Below are 20,174 nucleotides of genomic sequence, written 5' to 3'. Positions count from 1 at the left end.
GAATTTCAAAACAGTGCTCGCTTAACAGCAGTTGTAAATTATGTTTCTTATATAAATCCACTTCCCAGAGCTAGAAACAGCCTTAAAATACATGGTCAATTGTGATGAAGGGGTGTGTGTGCATTGCCATGGTGATAAGACCAAGCAGTGCAGTAAATTGTAAGTAAAAGTTGATGAAATTCTAGAGTCTGTTAGAAAGTTAATCTCCTTTCAACCCAGACTAGCAAAGATAAAACGCATCCAGGGGCCCAAGAAACATCTGGTCTTCACCTGCGTTGAATCTATTAAGAAACCAAAACCTCATTCCAACCTCTGACACTACAGGAATTTTAATAGAGATTCTAAGACAGAGTAAAAGAATGAGATTTAGAGATTTTGTCCACTCTTTGATGTCTGTCATCTATTCTTCTCTTAGATTTATTGCTCATCTTTCATTGCTTGTTGCTTTAAAGTTGTTGTTTTTTATCCTGTCTGGTGTATATAGATCCGATCATGCATGGATAAAAAGCCTTCCCATATACAAGCAGACATTGAGGTGGGACAATGGGCTCTTGAATTCTTATGGTATGACCACTTAATGCTGAAAGTTCTGTTCCTATGTTTTACTTGTGCTATAATTTTAAAATGGACAACACGGATAAGAAAGTAAAATGAAACTCAGTTAATTAATGTTTATTTTGAGAGAAAAATAAAAAAGATGCATAGTTGAAATCAACATGAAAAAGCAACGGACTTTTATTGAATTACATGTACAGTTTTGTACCAAAAGCAGTTTTCACATTTGATTGCAAGATATTCAAAGACCTTATTTACAGTGTACAGTTTCTATACATATCAACAGAGGATGTTGGTGTTGTTGAGAAGTCCATTTTTAGCACAAAATATGATAGAATTGCTCAAGTCTTGTGATAGTGAGTTAAACAGTGAGATGCCATTTCAATCTATGAAACTTTTATCACAGTTGTGTTTTGGGTAAAGTTAGCTGGAGCTCAGTGATCAGGTTGTTTGGATTACTGGTGCAAGTGAACCATGACCAGTTTTAAGTTTGGTAAAAAAAAGAAAAAAGAAAAAGGGGGCTCCATGTGAGTCCCAAATTTCAGGTGAAGGCTAAAGGTTTACTTGACAAAATCTACCTGAAGCCTTAGTAAAGCTACACCAAAGTCATAACCTTGAGTGACGCTGGCTGAAAGCGGCGGATCTTCTTCTTCAGTGCTCTGGAAGCTTTGATGCGGCAGGCCGCTGGTTCTGAGCGATGGTGTTGCTGAAGAGAAAAGCCTGCTGCCGTGGTCCCCATCGCAGCCTGAGCCCAGACTAATCCACCTTCATCTTCCTCTTCTTCCTCCAACAGGTCCTCCTCATCCAGCGAGAGACTGCTGTCCGAGTCTGAGGCTGTCTGAGAGCCCTGACTGGACTCGCTGTCCCCAAAACGGTTTGTGGTGTAGTCACTCATCTCTCCATCACTGCTTGCTGCGATAGTAGAGTGAAAGAGCGACGCACATTCTGCAGAATACTCAGAAAACTCTGACTCACAACGGGGAGTGTAGCGGCTAGAGATTGGCGCTGCCGGATATCTAGATTCTAAGTAACTGAAGTAAGAGGAGGTGGAGAGTGAGTGAGGAAGGGCTCGTGGAGGACAACCCCATTGACCTGAGCGAGGTCTGGCACTAACACTCCTTACCATGGACACCTTTCGAGAGTTCAATATTTCTTTGGATCTGTGGGTGTGGAGAGTTGGGGGCAATGGGATCTCAGAGGCGGAAGGCCATTTCCGAGAACTATGTTTCTTTTTGGCTTGATCCAGAGGAAGGTGCACAGATTCAGGGGCTTTACGGGATTTTGAGGACTTGGAGGTTTGGCTCTGTTGAAGGTGAGTGCAGTGTGAGTTGAAATGTCCATTACAACTGCAATCTGAGCAAGAATGTATCTGGGACTCTTCCAGATTTGTCACTTTCCCTTTGCATGAGCTGGACTGCTTCAAGTCAGCTCGGGTTTTGGTGCAGAACTCTCGAGACAAGTGTTTTTGCTGCTGTTTCTTTGAAGATTTTTCTGAGCTCTTCTTTCTCAGTTTCACAGATTTAGTTTTCTTGTCTGCCTGACGCACTTTCACCCTCTGAGACCCTGCAGGAACAAACTGTGCATGGACAAACTCTGATGGAGGTGGACCACCCTTATCATCAAGAGAAGCTCTCCCGTCCTCTTTTTTGAAGGTAAAACTTGATCTCCTCTCTACTGGCTTTAGGACCATAGATGACTCCTTGGAAAAATGTCCACTCTCCTTTTCTGAATGTCCATTGTCAGACTCGGCACCAGCCTTGCCTGTGGCATTCCTTATGGGAAAGTCATTGTTTTGGAGATCCATGGAAGGTGCTGGGTGTGTGCCATGGCACACTGTCTGGACCTCAATTGCTTTGAAATTGGGTTCCAAACCAGGTGCAGTCCTCTGCTGCTGATTGCTGTTTAGTGCTGAAGATGTTTTTCCAGTCTCCAGTGCATTTTCTAAGGGCATTGTTATTTGTTGAAGGGATCCCAGCAGCTGAGGAACACTCAGTTGTCTGTAGGTCATTTCCTGAGATCTGGGTCTTTGCTCCTGTGTACTGCTACCAGTCTCATTTCTTCTTATGCTGTTTAACAGGCTTATCTTACTAGAGCTTCTCTGTAGTAGCTTATTGATGTATCCGGCAGATCTGGAGTTTGTGAACCCTTCGTTTGGGTTTTGGGTTTCCTCTTCAAGACCCACTTCAGGTGTTCCATCAAGTGCTACTGGACTTCCCTGATCACCGGTGCAGCTGAAGATGGGGCTTTGTAAGGCCACAGCATGCAGTGGACTGGGGTAACAGTACACCTCTGTCCCATTGCTAGACACCAGGTTACTCTGGTATTTGGGGTCTACTGAGGGGTTTTGGGGGCTAGCACAGGGTTTGGAGCTCTTCACATCAGTGGATTTAAAGGAGCCAAAACCAGGTGTGATCATTCGGTCGAGGTCCCCTAAAAGAAGAACCCAAGAAAAATAGCATCAAGATGATGTACTTTACATTTAAGAAGTTAAGCTGGTTATAACTATAGTGACAACAACAAGAGACAATATATTCTGATAATACTTGCCATAGTACCTTGCACAAACTTGACCTAAAAACAAATTTTTTTATGCTCACCTGTGGAAACTGGTCTTTGTCTCGCCTTTTCTGCTCGAGCAGTTGCTGTTCGTATACAACTACTACCGAGCTTCACTCCTGAACGTGGTGTATCAGACTGGCCAGTGCTCTCATCAGCAGAACAACGGCGTGACACGCCGGTCTGTCTGGAACCATTACGGCCATGTGGCACATATGAGTTAGAGAGAAGTGGAAGCAGACTGGTTTGAGATGAGGAGGAGAGACTCTCGCTGTAGACAGAGGTGCAAGAGTTGGACAGTGAGCCTGAACCTCCATCACTGAGCTCATAGAACCCTGGAAGTAGAAATTTGCACTGTTAGATGTGATGCAGAGTTAATTTCTGTACAAAAATGCTTGATGTTGTCCTTTAGATTTGAAATAAAATGTTGGAAGCTGGTGTAAACTTTAAGTCTTTAAAAGGAGAAGCATGTAATTTTTCAATATTAGTATGTCCAGCTCATTCAGGCCATTCAAACAATCAGTTTACATTTCTGTTTGGTGTCATAAACGGAGCAGAAATTACACTGACTCTTCATCTTTAAAGGTGCCCTAGAACCAGTTTTTACAAGATGTAATATAAGTCTAAGGTGTCCCCTGAATGTGTCTGTGAAGTTTCAGCTCAAAATACCCCATAGATTTTTTTTAATGAATTTTTTTAACTGCCTATTTTGGGGCATCATTAACTATGCACCGATTCAAGCTGTGGCCCCTTTAAATCGCGCGCTCCCTGACCCCCGAACTCTCGGCTATAATACAGTGCATTTACAAAGTTCACACAGCTAATATAACCCTCAAATGGATCTTTACGAGATGTTCGTCATGCATGCTGCATGCATGTGTCAAATCATGTGAGTATAGTATTTATTTGGATGTTTACATTTGATTCTGAATCAGTTTGAGGCTATGCTTCATGGCTAAAGCTAACATTACACACTGTTGGAGAGATTTATAAAGAATGAAGTTGTGTTTATGCATTATACAGACTGCAAGTGTTTAAAAATGAAAATAGCGACGGCTCTCTTGTCTCTGTGAATACAGTAAGAAGCGATGGAAACTTTAACTAAAAATATCATGTAATCATGGATCATGTCAGTTATTATCACTCCATCTGCCATTTTTCGCTATTGTTCTTGCTTTCTTACCTAGTCTGATGATTCAGCTGTGCACAGATCCAGATGTTAATACTGGCTGCCCTTGTCTAATGCCTTGAACATGGGCTGGGATATGCAAATATTGGGGTCATACATATTAATGATCCCGACTGTTACGTAACAGTCGGTGTTATGTTGAGATTCACCTGTTCTTCGAAGGTCTTTTAAACAAATGAGATTCACACAAGAAGGAGGAAACAATGGAGTTTGAGACTCACTGTATGTCATTTCCTTGTTATTCAACTATGCCAAGGTAAATTCAATTTTTGATTCTAGGGCACCTTTAAATGAAAAATGAAGTATGTGATCTATGTTTAGTCACCTGAGCTTGGTCTGCTGTCACTCTCTAGGTGTTCAGTGGATGCTTTACACACATCCAGTTTCAGCTCATTGATCTGTTGATCTAGCTGCTGGAGATGAGTCTTCAATCCCACATCCTGTCTGCGTAAACGTGTCTGCAATGAACCAAATAAGCAGATTTGTATATAAATTCAATATTTAATCATGTAACAAATACTAGTCAATCAAGCTCAACAGAATTAGCTAAAGCGTTCTTTGTTAAGCTTCTATTCATTCTCATTCCAAACTAACCACAGAAGAACATTGAAAACTGGATGCTTCCAGACATTTAATGGCTGATATGACTCCTGCTGTTATACGATGTAGACAAGAGGAGAAAAAAACAGGAGGAGGAAGCAAATAAAGAAGGAGAGCGGTTGACTATTAACTAGGCAAGGATAAAGGGTAGCCTGGGGGAAGTGCTGTAAGATTACTAAACTCTCTCCTGCAGAGGAGCACAAACTATTGTGTAAACCAAATGTATAGATAGGTCCAAAAGGAAATGACATGCCAAATACAGAACATCTACTGTGTAATGGTTGACTGTAAACCAGCTTTGCAAAGTAAAGAGTCACACCTGTGCCAAACTCTGACAAAGCAATACTTTAATCTATCGTCTTTGCACTTGCCAGTTAGTGAAAGAGAACAATGAGGAACACTAATCCATTTTTATCTGAGGATATCACTGTAAACTATGGTTGTGTGAATAATGCAACCGGTTGCAACAAACCACTCAAATAAAGAAAATCCTTAGTGATAATACATTTAATATTATAACGAATGGTTTTCTTAACTGAAGAAACCTGGGAACTGATATTTGGATAAATATGAAGGTAGATCTGCCAGATGTTTTATCAGGGTTCCTAGACATTTTGACTTCTTATTAGAGAGTGCACAATGAGCAATTTCTAGCTGATGAAATAATTTAACTGGAACAATGTAATTCACAATAAATATTTCTATGAATTCCTTGAAATCAAATTAACTGCTATTTTGTTTCGTTTTCAGTTCATTTTAGGAAGTGGATTTACAAACAGCATATCACAATCTCAGTGCACACATACATCCACGTTGGCAGAGCACTTATTGCAGATGATATCGACTGCTCGATTTCCTTGTGCTTTGGAAAAAAGATGCCATTTTGTGATTGATTTAAATGGTTTAAGAGCACTACTGCTAGTCTCTTATATGTCTATAGACCAGAGTCACTTTGACCATTGAGTATTAGAAGGGTTCAACAAAAGTCCAAAAGGTTCAAACATGCATCGGCTGTGGGGTCAAATCTGTGTCGCCGACCGGGCCACAGTTCCTCTGTTGCCATTCTCATTAAATTGGGTTAATCATCAGAAACGGACTGGCCCCCCTCAGAGCCCTTGATTTATGACCGCTCACTATGACCCCCAGCTGAGCCTGTGATTCAGTCATCAAGAGCACAGCCAAACCATGCACAAAATACACCAACAAATCCCCCCCCTACAGTAAGAGCACATTAGAATGTAGGTTTTATGCAAAGATTCTCATTTGCTCTTGGAAAATCCACAAAATAATGTAAAAGAACTGACTAAAACATCTGGTAGATCTATCTATTTATCCAAAATGATCACATCAGTTAATGTATTTTACATGATTTTGTCAGCTATAAATGTGATGACGTGAACATTTTTTACTTGGCTGGTGTAAATAGTCATATGACTAGAGCTGTTTAATCCAGTGTGCTTCTCTAAGATTATGTCATTGTCAATGCTCCAAAAGCCAAACAAAAGTTTTAAAAGCATTATACAGACACTATATGATGCATATAATATTAATTCAGATTAATAAGATTGCTCACATATGAACATGTCAATATTCACAATTGTGAGCCAGCAAGAATACACAAAGCCCAATTTTGAAAAAGTAACGGAGTGATTTTTTAAAATTATTATTAATATTAATTGAATGAAAAGTAAAAATAAATATGCATTTATACTTTTACATTTTTGTTGCCTACAATTGCCTGTAAGCAAAAAAAAAAAAAATAAAAAAAAAAAAATAAAATAATTATTGGCACTTTTTGTGTGTGTATGTCTTTAATAATATGATGTCTCACCAGCTGTTGTTTGAGCAGAGTAAGTGTTGCCTCCAGTCTCAGCTCTTCTGTGCTCACGTTCCCATGATTTGATCGATCAGACTCCTCTCTGTTCAGGGTCAGAGCCCAGTGCACCATGGCACTCTGTTTGTCCCGGAGGAAATGCAGCTCCTGCAGTCCGGCCAGCGCTGCGTGCAGCCTCTCTCCTGTCCTTCCCCGGTCCATTCCTGCAGCTGCGCTCAGCACACCTGATCCAGGTATTTTTCTCCCCAACATTATCAGACGTGCTGTTTAGACATATCCAGGGAAGCGAGGGAAACAATGAGATCCGCTATGTGACTGGTCTTGTCCAATGTGCGTTTCAGTGTGAAACAACTCTTGTGTTTGGATAAAGCGCATGAGTGTACAGTACCTGTACGGGGCGGCGTACAAAGCAACCCCGCCCACCTCCGCGCTGACCGTGGAAAACCCCGCCCCTCGTTGGCTGATTGGCGGACAATGACTAAGGCTGGTCAGTGAATTTGCCAATCCTTCTTTGGTAAATATCAGGGATATTAATCTTAATGAGGTTACGTGATGAAACGCTCGAAGCAGTAAATCAAGAAACCAAAAAGTGAGTGTGAAACTGCCAAGGCTTAAGCCTAGTGTTTGAGCCTTTTTAACTGAAAGCAACTTGCACTTACATCTTAAAATATGTTTGTGTCAAGATGCACACCAGTAATGTTTTTTCTAAGGCACATTTATAAAAGCTACTTAAATGTCCTAATTTAACTAAGGCCTACTCCTGACTTAATCTAAGCCCTGTCTGTGAAACCAGGCCATACATTGTTATTTTTTAATCCGCATTAAACTGTATACCATTTATATAGTCCTACTTGTATCCACGTAAATGCGCAATAAAGAAATCCGCTTGAACAGTTAGCCACTAGCGCCCTCATGCGTACAACGACTGACTTACAGAAAACCTGAAAACCTCATATTATGATCAACATAAGTACAATGTAAACATTTTAACACTAACAAAGAGTACCCAAAATGCCATGCTAATATCGTGGTTTTGGACATTTAGGCATAACATGGTGCATGTCTAGTTTGTTTAATGTTTCTAAGATATAAAAAATAAATAAATAAGACAATAATATTTATATTTTTTAAATGTTAAACATGCTACGCTTCAAACAGAGTTAATTACGCTGAGAGTATCTGGAATCCATGTGCATTTTCTGTGATGTAGGCCTACACAGGAAACGTGTGTTGATGAGAACAGGGCATCAGATAGCATCAGGGTTCGAGCCCTCATCGCTGGTAGTGGCGCTGTGAGGTAAAGACTGTACCACACTGTCTTTCCCCTACAGCTTGGATAAGTTTACCTCTGTCAGCCACAGGATGAGGGAGAGGAAGTGAGATACAGGGAGAGATACAAAAACAAATACAACAAACAGACCTCATGAGTAAGACAGAGGATGCCAAATCTGATCAAGATTAGCTTAAATACAATGTTTTATCTATGTTATAAAATGTGAGATGGTTTGATTAGGTTTTAGAGTCGACCTTCTAAAAGAAATGAATCTCATAAATCCTGGTCCGGGCCACAAAATCAGAAGAAAGAAAGAAAGAAAGAAAGAAAGAAAGAAAGAAAGAAAGAAAGAAAGAAAGAAAGAAAGAAAGAAAGAAAGAAAGAAAGAAAGAAAGAATTATATTTTGCATTAAAAAATTAATTGTATTTTTAGGATTTTAGAATTTTTTTTTTTTTTTAAGTTATCTAATTCTAATGAGAATCATCATTGAAAATAACAAAATATGGGCTTAATTTTTAATTATGTAAAATATAATTTTCTCATAGTTAGTTTATTGTGGCTATAACATGACCCAGAGATGTCTTGTGTCAGACAGTGACTGCTATTGTGATTTAAATAAACTTACCACAGGGAGACACTGTACTGTGAGAGGTGTGTTGTTACCAGCAGGTGGCGCTATAACCCAAGCAGTAAGTGCAGTATTTGGCCCCTGTGTGAATATTACGAAAACAAAGGCACACCTAACCCTAAAGTGGAAAAGATATTGGTTTAATTTTTTTCTTGTTTACTTTTCTCTGGGTATTTTACTTTTATTTGACTTAGTTTAAATTATATATGTGTACACACACACACACACACACACACACACACATATATATATATATATATATATATACAGCTATGGAAAAAAATAAGAGACCACTTAACATTGATTTCTGAACTTGAAGTGGTCTCTTAATTTTTTCCATAGCTGTATATATATATATATATATATATATATATATATATATATATATATATATAAATATATATATATATATAATTAAAACTACCAAGTAAAACAAAATTCTCATAAATCTCATGATTCCTAATGGTGATTTTCATTAGATAAAACATTGTAAAACTGTTTTATGGTACTATTATACAATGATTTTGTAAATTTAATCAAAATATATAAATTTACTTATTTATTGCATTACAGTAATGGGTAGGAGACCTTTTCATTTTGGGGTGAAATATGACGAGGGTGTGTTATTGACAGATTTCATGAAATTGCACAGAGTGAAACATCAGAGTGTCATGTTAAACAAAATCAAAATCAAAAACGTGTTACAAATATAAGATTGCTGCCCAAGACTTTGAACTATATACATGATCTGTGAGTTTTCGATAAGGATGTTTACTAAAATACCGTATTGTACGTACGTGAAGTATGTGTGATGTTGGCTGAGGGAAAATGTCATGCTGCAGCGCTGTGAGGGTCCAGTATCTCAGCCGTTTGCTTTGATCAGTGTGAGGCGGAGGTCTCGGACTGTAATCCGGCGCGTAAGAGGAAAGTGATGCTTATCTTGTCTTGCCTTGAATCTTGAATGCAGTAGATACAGGTCCAGTGGATATAATAATACTAACATTGTCCTCTCTGGTCGTCCCTATGCCCTTATCCCCTTCAAAGCACTTCCATATAGTGATGTCACAACGGTTTTGAGCCCCCAGTGTCCTCCTCGGCCCTTTATGCATACCAATGAGGGTGTGAATAAATGGCTACATGCTGATGTAATGTAATAAACAAACACACAAGCTCTGTTGCAAACATATGAGCTGCTTTGCTGTCTACATTCTACATAGCCTAGAACCACTACAAAATAATAATAATAATAATAATAATGTTCTTTCTCATTCTTTTTGTCTTGTTTTCCAGTACAAATATGTAAATATTCTTAAATTAATTCATTTTAATTTTCTTGAGATGCTAAATTACATGATATTAGTCTTATTTTCTGAAAAAAATAATCTGATTTAAGTTGCTGAAAACAAGAAAAAATATCTGCCAGTGGAGTAAGAAAAATATCTTGTTTTCCATTTGAATTGCAGATTTATTTATTGTTTTTTAGACACAAATATTTAATTTTGATCGTTTTTTTCAAAGTAATTTTGCTTCCTTGAGTAAATCAGTCTTAACCATTTCACTCATAGAGGTCACAAAAAAAGCCATTAAAAAAGCCATTTTCTTGCATATGCACAGGTTTTGATATCATAGTGCACATCACCACTACAGGACACTAGTGCATCATCCTGTACACTGCCACTAAGTGGCAATCCGTTGTATGTGGAATTTGTATTCTCCAAACAAAAATGGCTAAAGGCCAGTCAGAAATGCCAAGTTGCTCCAGAATACCCATCCATTCCTTCTAGGAGAGTCTTGCAGGTATAAACATTTTGTAACAACAAGTAACATCTAAGGAGTTATATCATTGTTAAATTTTCCAAGTATTGATTTTGGATTGGGAGGAAATTAGTTTTCTAATCATCTGTTCACTAAATTGCACATCATGCATCACTAGCTATATTTCAGCTAATTCATACTATTATTACGACTGTTGTTCTTGAAAATACTTAATGTGCAGTAATTTTTATGGCTGTAAATATATGTATTTGTGTTATTAGAATGTAATTTGCAGTTGCATCAAAAAAGTAACGTTATTACGTAATGTACGTTACATGTAATGCACTCCCCGCTAGAAATTTTACGTTCCCGGAACAATCTCAGAATGTCCCCACTGGTGTTAAGGACGTTGCCTAGTAAAGTTTCCAGTACATTCTGAGACGGTCATGATGTGGAGCTCTTTTAAGGGTTGGGGGATGTTATCTGGCGGACCTTCACAGAACATACAGGACATTCTCAAATGTAATGTTCCCAGAACATTTTTAGAACATCCCTGCTAACCTTGTTAAAGGTGCCATCGAACGATTTTTTTACAAGATGTAATATAAGTCTAAGGTGTCCCCTGAATGTGTCTGTGAAGTTTCAGCTCAAAATACCCCATAGATTTTTTTTAATTCATTTTTTTTAACTGCCTATTTTGGGGCATCATTAACTATGCACCGATTCAGGGGCTGCTGGCCCTTTAAATCTCATGCTCCCTGCCCATCGAGCTCGCAACTCTATAATACAGTGCATTTACAAAGTTCACACAGCTAATATAACCCTCAAATGAATCTTTACAAGATGTTCGTCATGTATGCTGCATGCATGCTTGGGGTCATGTGAGTATTGTATTTATTTGGGTGTTTACATTTGATTCTGAATGAATTTGATTGTGCTCCGTGGCTAAAGCTAACATTACACACTGTTTGAGAGATTTATAAAGAATGAAGTTGTGTTTATGCATTATACAGACTGCAAGTGTTTAAAAGTGAAAATAGAGATGGCGCTTGTCTCCGTGAATACAGTAAGAAACAATGGTAACTTTAACCAACAGTAGCCTACATTAGCAACATGCTAACGAAATATTTAGAAAGACAATTTACAAATATCACTAAAAATATCATGTAATCATGGATCATGTCAGTTATTATTGCTCCATCTGCCATTTTTCGCTGTTGTTATTGCTTGCTTACCTAGTCTGATGATTCGGCTGTTCACAGATCCAGACGTTACTGGCTGCCCTTGTCTAATGCCTTTCATAATGTTGGGAACATGGGCTGGCATATGCAAATATTGGGGACGTACACCCCTACTGTTATGTAACAGTCGGTATTATGTTGAGATTCGCCTGTTCTTTGGAAGTCTTTTAAACAAATGAGATTTACACAAGGAGGAGGAAACAATGGAGTTTGAGACTCACTGTATGTCATTTCCATGTACTGAACTCTTGTTATTCAACTATGCTGAGGTAAATTCAATTTTTAACTCTAGGGCACCTTTAAAAAATTGAATAGAAAATTGACTAACAAAAGCAACTGTTCAAACAAAAACTATAAAATTAATATTACAAAAATGCACTTTACAGGTATTTCCTGGATTATTATTATGAAACATGTTCTGTAAAATGCAGATCTCTTACAGTAAGTCATTAGCTGACAACAGCACATGCATGAGCTAATGTAATTATTACTGTATTATTGCATCAGCAACTACACAATTACTTCCTTTAAATAAAACAACATGCAGCATAATAAAATCTGTGTTTTTCAGCTCATCATTGACTGAAGCACAGGCTCTACTCTCCAGCACAATGGCAGCCTCACAAAACTCAAAACAGAAACAGAACATTAAACACTGACAGATATCTCTAGATCTCAGCATCTTCACTTATTACAAACCTGTGGCCTATTGCACAAAGCCAGTTTCAGTTTCTACTCAGATAAGTTCAAAATTAGTTTGAGCTAACTCAGTTTTTTGGGGGGTTTATGAAGGTGGATTGGTTTTTAGCGGGTTTCACTGCTATGGTAACGTAGACTACACGGCTAACCTGCTCCAGGGCAGGTTTTATTCTGAGTTAGAGATCGCAAACCCAAACTGGACCAATCAGCTGTGACTTAAGTGACCTGTAGCCTCTCTGATGCAAGCCACTCCCCCTGTATCTCTCACTCCAAATTAAATGTTAGTGAAAACATTTTAGCTTTAGATTGCTCATCGTTTGCTGCTAATTATAATTATGTATAATTCATATAATATAATTCATATAATTATTATATTAATTGACAATATTAAACATTGCTTTTAAATTAAAATAAATATAATAGCTTAAGCTTATATGTATTCTCTCGCAAGAAACGGACGCTGGCTGTTTGCCCCATGTGTCACTTTCAGCTGCACGCGATTCAGAGTTAATCCCAAAACTCTTTATTGAACCTGAGTTGACAGAGAACGTTTCTACCGAGCGTTGTGAGCCCATTGAGCCTGATCTAAACCAAGTTGGATTTATATGGATTTGTCAACTCCAAACCTTCTCTGAACCTCAGTTTGTTCAACATGCAACATGCCTCAGTCTGACTTTATTTCTTCCATACAAAACTTCTTAATAAGGTGTTGATGTTTTATTGAAAATAATAAAGTTTGAAGTTACCGTTATGGAGGTAAGCACTTGCTTTAGTTGGGCTCCTAACTCTAAAAGTAGCTTTTCTTCAGTTGTGAAGAAAAAATGTGATCAGATTAATTTGGTTGCTTATTTTTAATTATTGTTTCTCATCATACCATGTTATATTATATTATATTCAATGATCGGTGAGTGAGGTCAGATCGCGCTCTGACAACGGAAGTGATGTCTCGCGCTCATTGAAGTATATGGGCGAGACATCACTTCCGTCTTCAGAACGCATTTTTTGACCTCACTAACAGGAAGCTGAACGGAGTTGGACATAGTGGTGTATTAGAGGTAAAAAATGATATAAATACTTTTCGGTTTCTCTCACAAACCGATCGTTTCGTGTCTTAGGACATTAATGTGTCGTCACGAGCCGCAGGGTTTCATTTGGATTTGTCTAAGCAAGGTTTATTCACTGTTATAGGTGAAGTTCCCATCTACTGCAATGATTTGAATGACAGACGGCAGCGGTTGCAGTTAAAAATCATCATTTGTGATCGACTGAAGAAAAAATGTCACCTACATCTTGGATGCACTGGGGGTAAGCAGATAAACATCAAATTTTCATTTTTGGGTGAACTATCCCTTTAAGGGATTATTACTATAGGACGTTCTGTTGACTTCCCAAATGTTCTTGCGCGACCATAAAATAACCAAAATAGAACGTCCCCCTAAAGTCACATCGGGAACGTTATTAAATGACCAACAGAGGACCATGTGGGAATGTTCTGTTAATGTCCCAAGTGTCCTCTTTGTATCATTCTTATGTGACCATAAAATAACCAAAATGGATCGTCCCCCTAAAGTCAAATAAGGAACCTTGAACTGCAACACTTTCATTATCAAAAGAGGATGTTTTAGAAGCGTCCCTAATGTTCTGTAAAGGTTTGGAATTTTTGTCACTTTTAGAGACCTTTTAGGGAACATGGCACAAGGTCACGAGAATGTCGCCTTCTACGTAGGTTACTTGTTACATCAAAAAAGTAGTCTGATTACTTAATGCATGTTACTTTTAATGCCTTACTTTACTCTTTACATCAAAAAGTAATCTGATTATGTTACTTGTAATGCGTTACCCGCAACACTGCTCATTTCAGATGAGAAAACACCTGATCGCTAGTTTTTCCACAGTCTGAAAGCATCAATAGATCAATGTAGATTTCTGTCTGAGGTTTTCACAGAGAGGGGAACTATATGATAGAAATTTTTCGTTTTTGAAAATAATCAAAATTATCAGCTAATAAGGGTAAATCTACATACTCTGGTTGACTTGAGGGAGCGTGAGCATTATCTACATAGTCTGAGCTGGGCTTCCACAAAATTGTATCTCCACCAGTTCCTTGATAGAATCACATCATCATGTTCTGAAATCAAAGATGTACAAAGTTCAACTTGCTGGTCGAACAGGAACAAATTCAATTGTGTTTGCAACAACTGAAGCTGTAGTATATTTCTGTTTATATTTTATAGTTTTCACTTAATTTTATATCATTTTATTCATTGGTTTGTTAAATACACACAGTACTGCTGTATTATGTTTAAAAACAAAAGCGCCTACCGTCCACTCAAGTGGACATCTGAAAATATGTGTAAAAAGTTCAAATCTGGTTTTAGATTCTGGAAAAAATCCTGATCATAATTCACGCATGAAAGGGTTAATTTAAGAATGCATAGATATATATTTGTACTGGAAAACAAGAACATAATTTTTGCAGTGTGTGGTTTAAGCATTTTATCAGGAGTGAAAACAAATGACACAAAAGATTTTGCTCATGGCGTGTCGCAAAGCAATGCTCTTTTAAGTAACAGATCTTGATAACAGTTCTGTTTTCATCTCTACTCCTTAATGCAATGCTTTTATCTTCAATATGTTTCTCAATTTTTCCATGTCATTTTTTTTTTCTCATTGTTTATCTATCTCTCATTCTCTCTCAAGCTTCATGAATGCAACCGTCCAAATGAGACACAAAGGCCTCCAAACACAACCATAGCGACAGACGGAGATGCCACGCAGAGCTTTAAAAGGATCGGAAAATGTGAGATGGCAGAAGAAAGGAGCGTTCGGTGATAAGGTGTACCTGTATTTGCAATAAAGGACAGGTTGACACAAACAAGAGGAAGTGCAGCAGGGGGAGTGAAAGGTAAACAGGAATCTGTTGTCATATGTGAAGCTGAGACAGTGAGTGATGAACACAAGAAAACAAACACATTCACAAGCCTCACGGCCTTCAAGTCACCAGCATCTGATATCATGCACAAGGTATTTTCCTGTGTATACTATGTGTGTGTTATTTTGAATGAAGTTTTGTGTGTGTGTGTGTGTGTGTGTGTGTGTGTGTGTGTGTGTGTGTGTTTGTGTGTGTAGTGTGGATTGTCCTTGAAAATATACAGTTTCTGCAACCACCGAGCAAAACTTTATTGCTGTTTGATCATTTAGTTAGGTATCAACTTTGTTTCAGAAGTTTCTCTTTAAATTCCAAATGAGCTAGTTGTTAACATACAGTAAGGATACTGATTAAGAGTTCAATAAAGGGAAAATTCGACATATTGAATCGGTGTCAGAGCTCGTCTGACTACTGGGTGTAGTCGTTAATAAAAAATGAGTTTTGCTAAATGGAATTAGGAGAAATGGTGTAAAAAGTCTACACACTGCATTTAAATGAACACGCATTTTGATTGGTAATGACAGTCATATGTCATTTTATTAAGAACTATTCCATTTAATAAGAAATAAACATTGATCTTACATGTTTTCTCTTTCCTTTGGGAATTTTTATGCTAGTTATTTGTTGTGTTAAAGAGAGAAAGAAAGTATTTGTATAAATATGTATAGGCCTAGAGTTGGTATGTGTGTGGGAGTTGTCATAAGTATGTGTACACGTGACGTGAGTGTGTGTGTGTGTGTGTGTGTATGGTCTCCTGTCATGAGGGGTTTCCCATGCTGGTTGTCTGATTGAGTCTCGGAGCTTTATTCACTAACAAAACCACAGATATGGGATTTCAGACATCAAAGAACATTTTCTCTTTACCTAAAAACATTCCTGAATCCCTTCAGCACCTCTGAGAGACTCACACAAACACTTTCCCACAGAAAATCACTTCTTTACTCACTATAGCACTTAATTCATCTTTCTTTCAGTGCACTTGTATATATTTATTAAATGCATTGTCACACTTGAAAATGTCTGAGAATATGAAACCAAATGTCATTTAATATTTCAAAGAAATATAACACAATCGCACTTTCAAGCATTTTACAAACAGAAGTTTTTGTATATGATAAAACAAAAGGTATACTGCTCAAAATGACACATGTGGTTATAGGACACCTGTTTGAACCTGAGGAGAACTGACATCTTATGCTACCATTCAGACGTTTGCGGTCAGAAAGATTTGTTTCTTTTAAAAGACTTACTTTTATTCAGCAAGGATGAAATCTATTTCAAATAAATGCTTTTCTTTTGAACTGACTATCAAAGAATCCCAAAGAAAAGCATCACGGTTTCTACAAAAATATTTTCCAACATTGAAAATAATAAGAAATCAGCATATTGGAATGATTTCCGAAGAATCATGTGACACTGAAGACTGGAGAATTGATGCTGAAAATTCAGCTTTGCCATCACAGGAATAGATTACATTTTAAAATAGATTAAAAAAAAAAAACAGTTATTTTACATTCTAATGATATTTCACAGTATTACTGTGTTTGCTTATTTTTGATAAAAAAATCCAACCAAACAATCTTATCGACCACAAACTTTTGAATGGTAGAGCATATCCAATGGAAGAGTTTGATATTGTTATTTTAAGTTGAGTGGCTTAAAGGATTAGTTCACTTTTAAATGAAAATTACCCCAAGCTTTACTCACCCTCAAGCCATCCTAGGTGTATATGACTTTCTCCTTTCTGATAAACGCAATGGGAGATATTTTAATAAATATCCTGATGCATCCTATAATGGCAGTGAAAAGGGACCACGAGTATAAGCTAAAGAAAGGGACTCCATCCACATGAATCATAAACATGTGCTCCACACAGCTCCGGGGGGTTAATAAAGGCCTTCTGAAAGCGAAGCAATGTATTTGTGTTAAAAAAATAAATAAAAAAAAATCCATATTTAACAAGTTATGAAGTAACATATCTAGGTTCTGCCAGAACACCTTCCGTATTCAAGTTACGAAGAAAGTGTAATTCCTTTTGCATTTCAAAATGCTTACGCTACGTCCTACGCCTTCCCTATTCAACTTATGGAAAAAGTGTAACTGACGCAACGCCTGTTTACACTTTCTTCGTAACTTGAATATGGAAGGCAGTCTGGCGGAAGCTAGATATTTGACTTCATAACTTTTTAATATGGATATTTTTTTACACAAACGCATCGCTTGGTAACACTTTAGATTACAGCCCGGAAAGTACTGCGTAATTACAACAAATTTACAGCGTAACTTTCAATATTTATAGTGTAACTATACAGTAAGTATGTGTAAGTATAGGGGAACAATATGTGAAGTATTGGGAATAAAGGGGTAACAACCAGGAAAATAACAAATTATTTTATACTGTAAATATTTTATAACTAAGGGGTACTTATGACATATAACTAAGGGGTAAATATGACATTACGGGCTGTAAATTAAAGTGGAGCTTGTTACCCTCTTATTTCATGTAGTTACAGGGTAAATATGACATTACCGGCCGTAAATTAAAGTGGAGCTTGTTACACTCTTGTTTCATGTAGTTACAGGGTAAGTAATTAATAAAAATAAATAAATAAATAAAAACGCAAACAGTCATATCACTTGGAAAACTTTATTTGAAAAACAACTTATTTCAAAACAGATTTAAAGTTACAACACTTCTTATTCGTTTCTCTTACTTGGCTTCCTCCTCCTCTTGTTCCTCTTTTTCTTTCTTTCCACTGATGAATCTTAAGAGGGAATCCCATTTGCTATTCTGTATTTAAAAAATACAGTACACCCGGAAATGTACTCATGATTTACCCTCATGCCATCTGAGATGTATACGACCTTCTTAAGATGAACACAAAAAGCATTTTAGGGAATAAAAATAAATCATCTGGGAACGCTTTATAATGCAAGCTCACGTGTTCCTAAAAGTCGAAGCATCATACAGCACAAACAGCAATAACTACAGTAATCCATACGACCCCAATGGATGAATCGATGTCTTCTGAAGTGAAACGATACGTATTTAAAACTTTCGACCAGCTGTCTTCTGCGCGTGCATGCGAGGGTTGAGAGTTCATGCTTGACGTAACTTGAAGCGTGACGTAGCGTAAACTCACGCAGATGTTGGATGCCGTCAGTTGTTTTCTTTTTTTATTATTTTTTTTAGTAATGCTCACAATAAAATACACAGAATAACAGATAATGAGAACGAGAAACAAACATGACAGAATAACAGAGACGGCAGTTCTCGCGCGAGTTTCACACGAATCTCCCGCGAGAACGCCATGAAAGCTACACGTTGCTCATTTCAATATGCTTCATCGAACGCGAAGTCGACTCTCATGCAGGCGCTGGTGACAGCTGGTCGGAAGTGAAAAGATGAATAGCCTAAACCATGAATTTCTGGGTGTACTGTATTTTCTTATAATACAGAATAGCAACGGGATTCCTTCTTAAGATTCATCAGCTGAGAAACAAGAGCAGGTGGAAGCCAAGCGAGAAACAACAACAACAACCAAAAAATTGACAAAACCAGTGGTGTAGTCTACGTGATACGCAGGTATACGCCGTATACCCACTAGGAAAGATCAAGGATTTCCGTATACCCACTTAAAAAAGCACAAGGATACGTAACCATCCAATAAATCACAATAAGATTTGTGGTTTGTTGCTTTTGACATGAAACAAAGTTTCATATTTCAAATTCTGCCCATTTTACAACGAAAAAAACAACAACAACATAAATACCGTTTTGCCGCTCTTTGACGTGTAACGCCTTATCAGTTCAAGAGAAGCGGTAGCGTAAAGCACACATGAACTGACCGTCTTCTCCGTTTTCATACCAGTTTCAGAGTTGAATAAACATGAATGAACTTCTAAAGGTATGTTAAAAGATACAGAACAACTTCATAATCCATATCATGTCTTGTGTATTCGCATAATTGGTGTTTCAACTGCGGAAAGACGTTAATAACAGCTTGTAAACAATGTCACGTAACGTCAAATTTAGGCTAATGTTCAGGCATGAAAATCGGTGAACTGCGACCTGCGATTCAGTGAACTGTGAACAGATGCGCGTGCCAGAAGAGCGCGCGAGTGCATGGAAATATTAACGCGAAGGGCCTTGCATCACAGACCACCATCAGAAGCTGAAAGCACTCCTGGCCTCGGCGACTTACCTGACTGAATTTGGTGAGTGATGGCAGGGCTCGACAGGACTGCCCGATGGCCCGGGGCCAGTGTGAACGACGCTCGGGACAGTAGACGCACCGGTCACTTGCCCGATCGGGCCAGTGCTGTAGGGTGTGCGTATATATCGTCTATAATATCGTAGGCTAATTGTTGATTTAACGATCTGAAATTATCGAGTATGTCCCTCACTTTACAAAAACAGTCTTATGTTACTAGACACAGCATAGTTATTGTTACCTACGGTTAAAGTGTACGCTTTCACTGCGTGATTTAGTCTATTAAAATGCCCCCAAAATTCAAGATAAGGGGCAAAAATGGCCCTGTATATATTTCATATATAATTTAATAAAGTTAATCAATATTACACAAAGAGCTCCGTTTTTCTCCAAATATTAGCATGATTACAAATGTGATATTGATTTTATTCAGCATACAATTTAATGAACAAGAACTTAATATCAAGTGACTTACATTTTAGACACCAAATCTTCTGTTTCGCTGTATTTCACCAACGAAAATAGTTCCAAAGTCCACAGAATTGTTTTGCGTCTCTGAGCAACACTTCCTGAATGAATCAGCCGCTTGAATGAATCGGTTGAATCTCAATGATTCGCTCATTAACAGTGATTCGCTGCCACCTACTGGTGGGTTAAATTTCAACATATAAAAACTTTATATGTTTTGAACATATAAAGT

General features: G+C 37.7%; 1 protein-coding gene and 1 long non-coding RNA gene across 2 annotated transcripts; one reads left to right on the top strand and one right to left on the bottom strand.

Annotated features, from left to right (window-relative positions):
- Window positions 1-641: 641 nt before the first annotated feature.
- dact2 (dishevelled-binding antagonist of beta-catenin 2) lies at window positions 642-7,069 on the bottom strand. The gene is made up of 4 exons (XM_067385175.1): window positions 6,732-7,069; window positions 4,626-4,758; window positions 3,153-3,446; window positions 642-2,985 (listed from the first exon to the last, which is right to left on the bottom strand). The coding sequence occupies exons 1-4, from the start codon at window positions 6,984-6,986 to the stop codon at window positions 1,151-1,153; spliced, it is 2,517 nt and encodes an 838-aa protein (XP_067241276.1). The 5' UTR covers window positions 6,987-7,069; the 3' UTR covers window positions 642-1,150.
- A 6,269-nt stretch (window positions 7,070-13,338) lies between these two features.
- Window positions 13,339-16,841, top strand: LOC137020003 (uncharacterized). The gene is made up of 3 exons (XR_010895140.1): window positions 13,339-13,386; window positions 13,520-13,636; window positions 15,032-16,841. It is a non-coding gene; the product is annotated as an uncharacterized lncRNA (long non-coding RNA).
- Window positions 16,842-20,174: the final 3,333 nt, after the last annotated feature.

This window comes from Chanodichthys erythropterus, chromosome 5, assembly GCF_024489055.1.
Source record: "Chanodichthys erythropterus isolate Z2021 chromosome 5, ASM2448905v1, whole genome shotgun sequence".
Taxonomy (NCBI): domain Eukaryota; kingdom Metazoa; phylum Chordata; class Actinopteri; order Cypriniformes; family Xenocyprididae; genus Chanodichthys; species Chanodichthys erythropterus.
This window is presented reverse-complemented; position numbering and strand designations above follow the sequence as displayed.

Excerpts from the sequence above, each read along its gene's own strand:
- dact2 (XM_067385175.1), bottom strand. The coding sequence starts at position 6,986 with ATGTTGGGGAGAAAAATACCTGGATCAGGTGTGCTGAGCGCAGCTGCA. Across the intron at positions 3,447-4,625 it reads TGACAGCAGACCAAGCTCAG|GGTTCTATGAGCTCAGTGAT; the intron begins GTGACTAAACAT and ends TTCTACTTCCAG. Across the intron at positions 2,986-3,152 it reads ACAAAGACCAGTTTCCACAG|GGGACCTCGACCGAATGATC; the intron begins GTGAGCATAAAA and ends TTCTTCTTTTAG.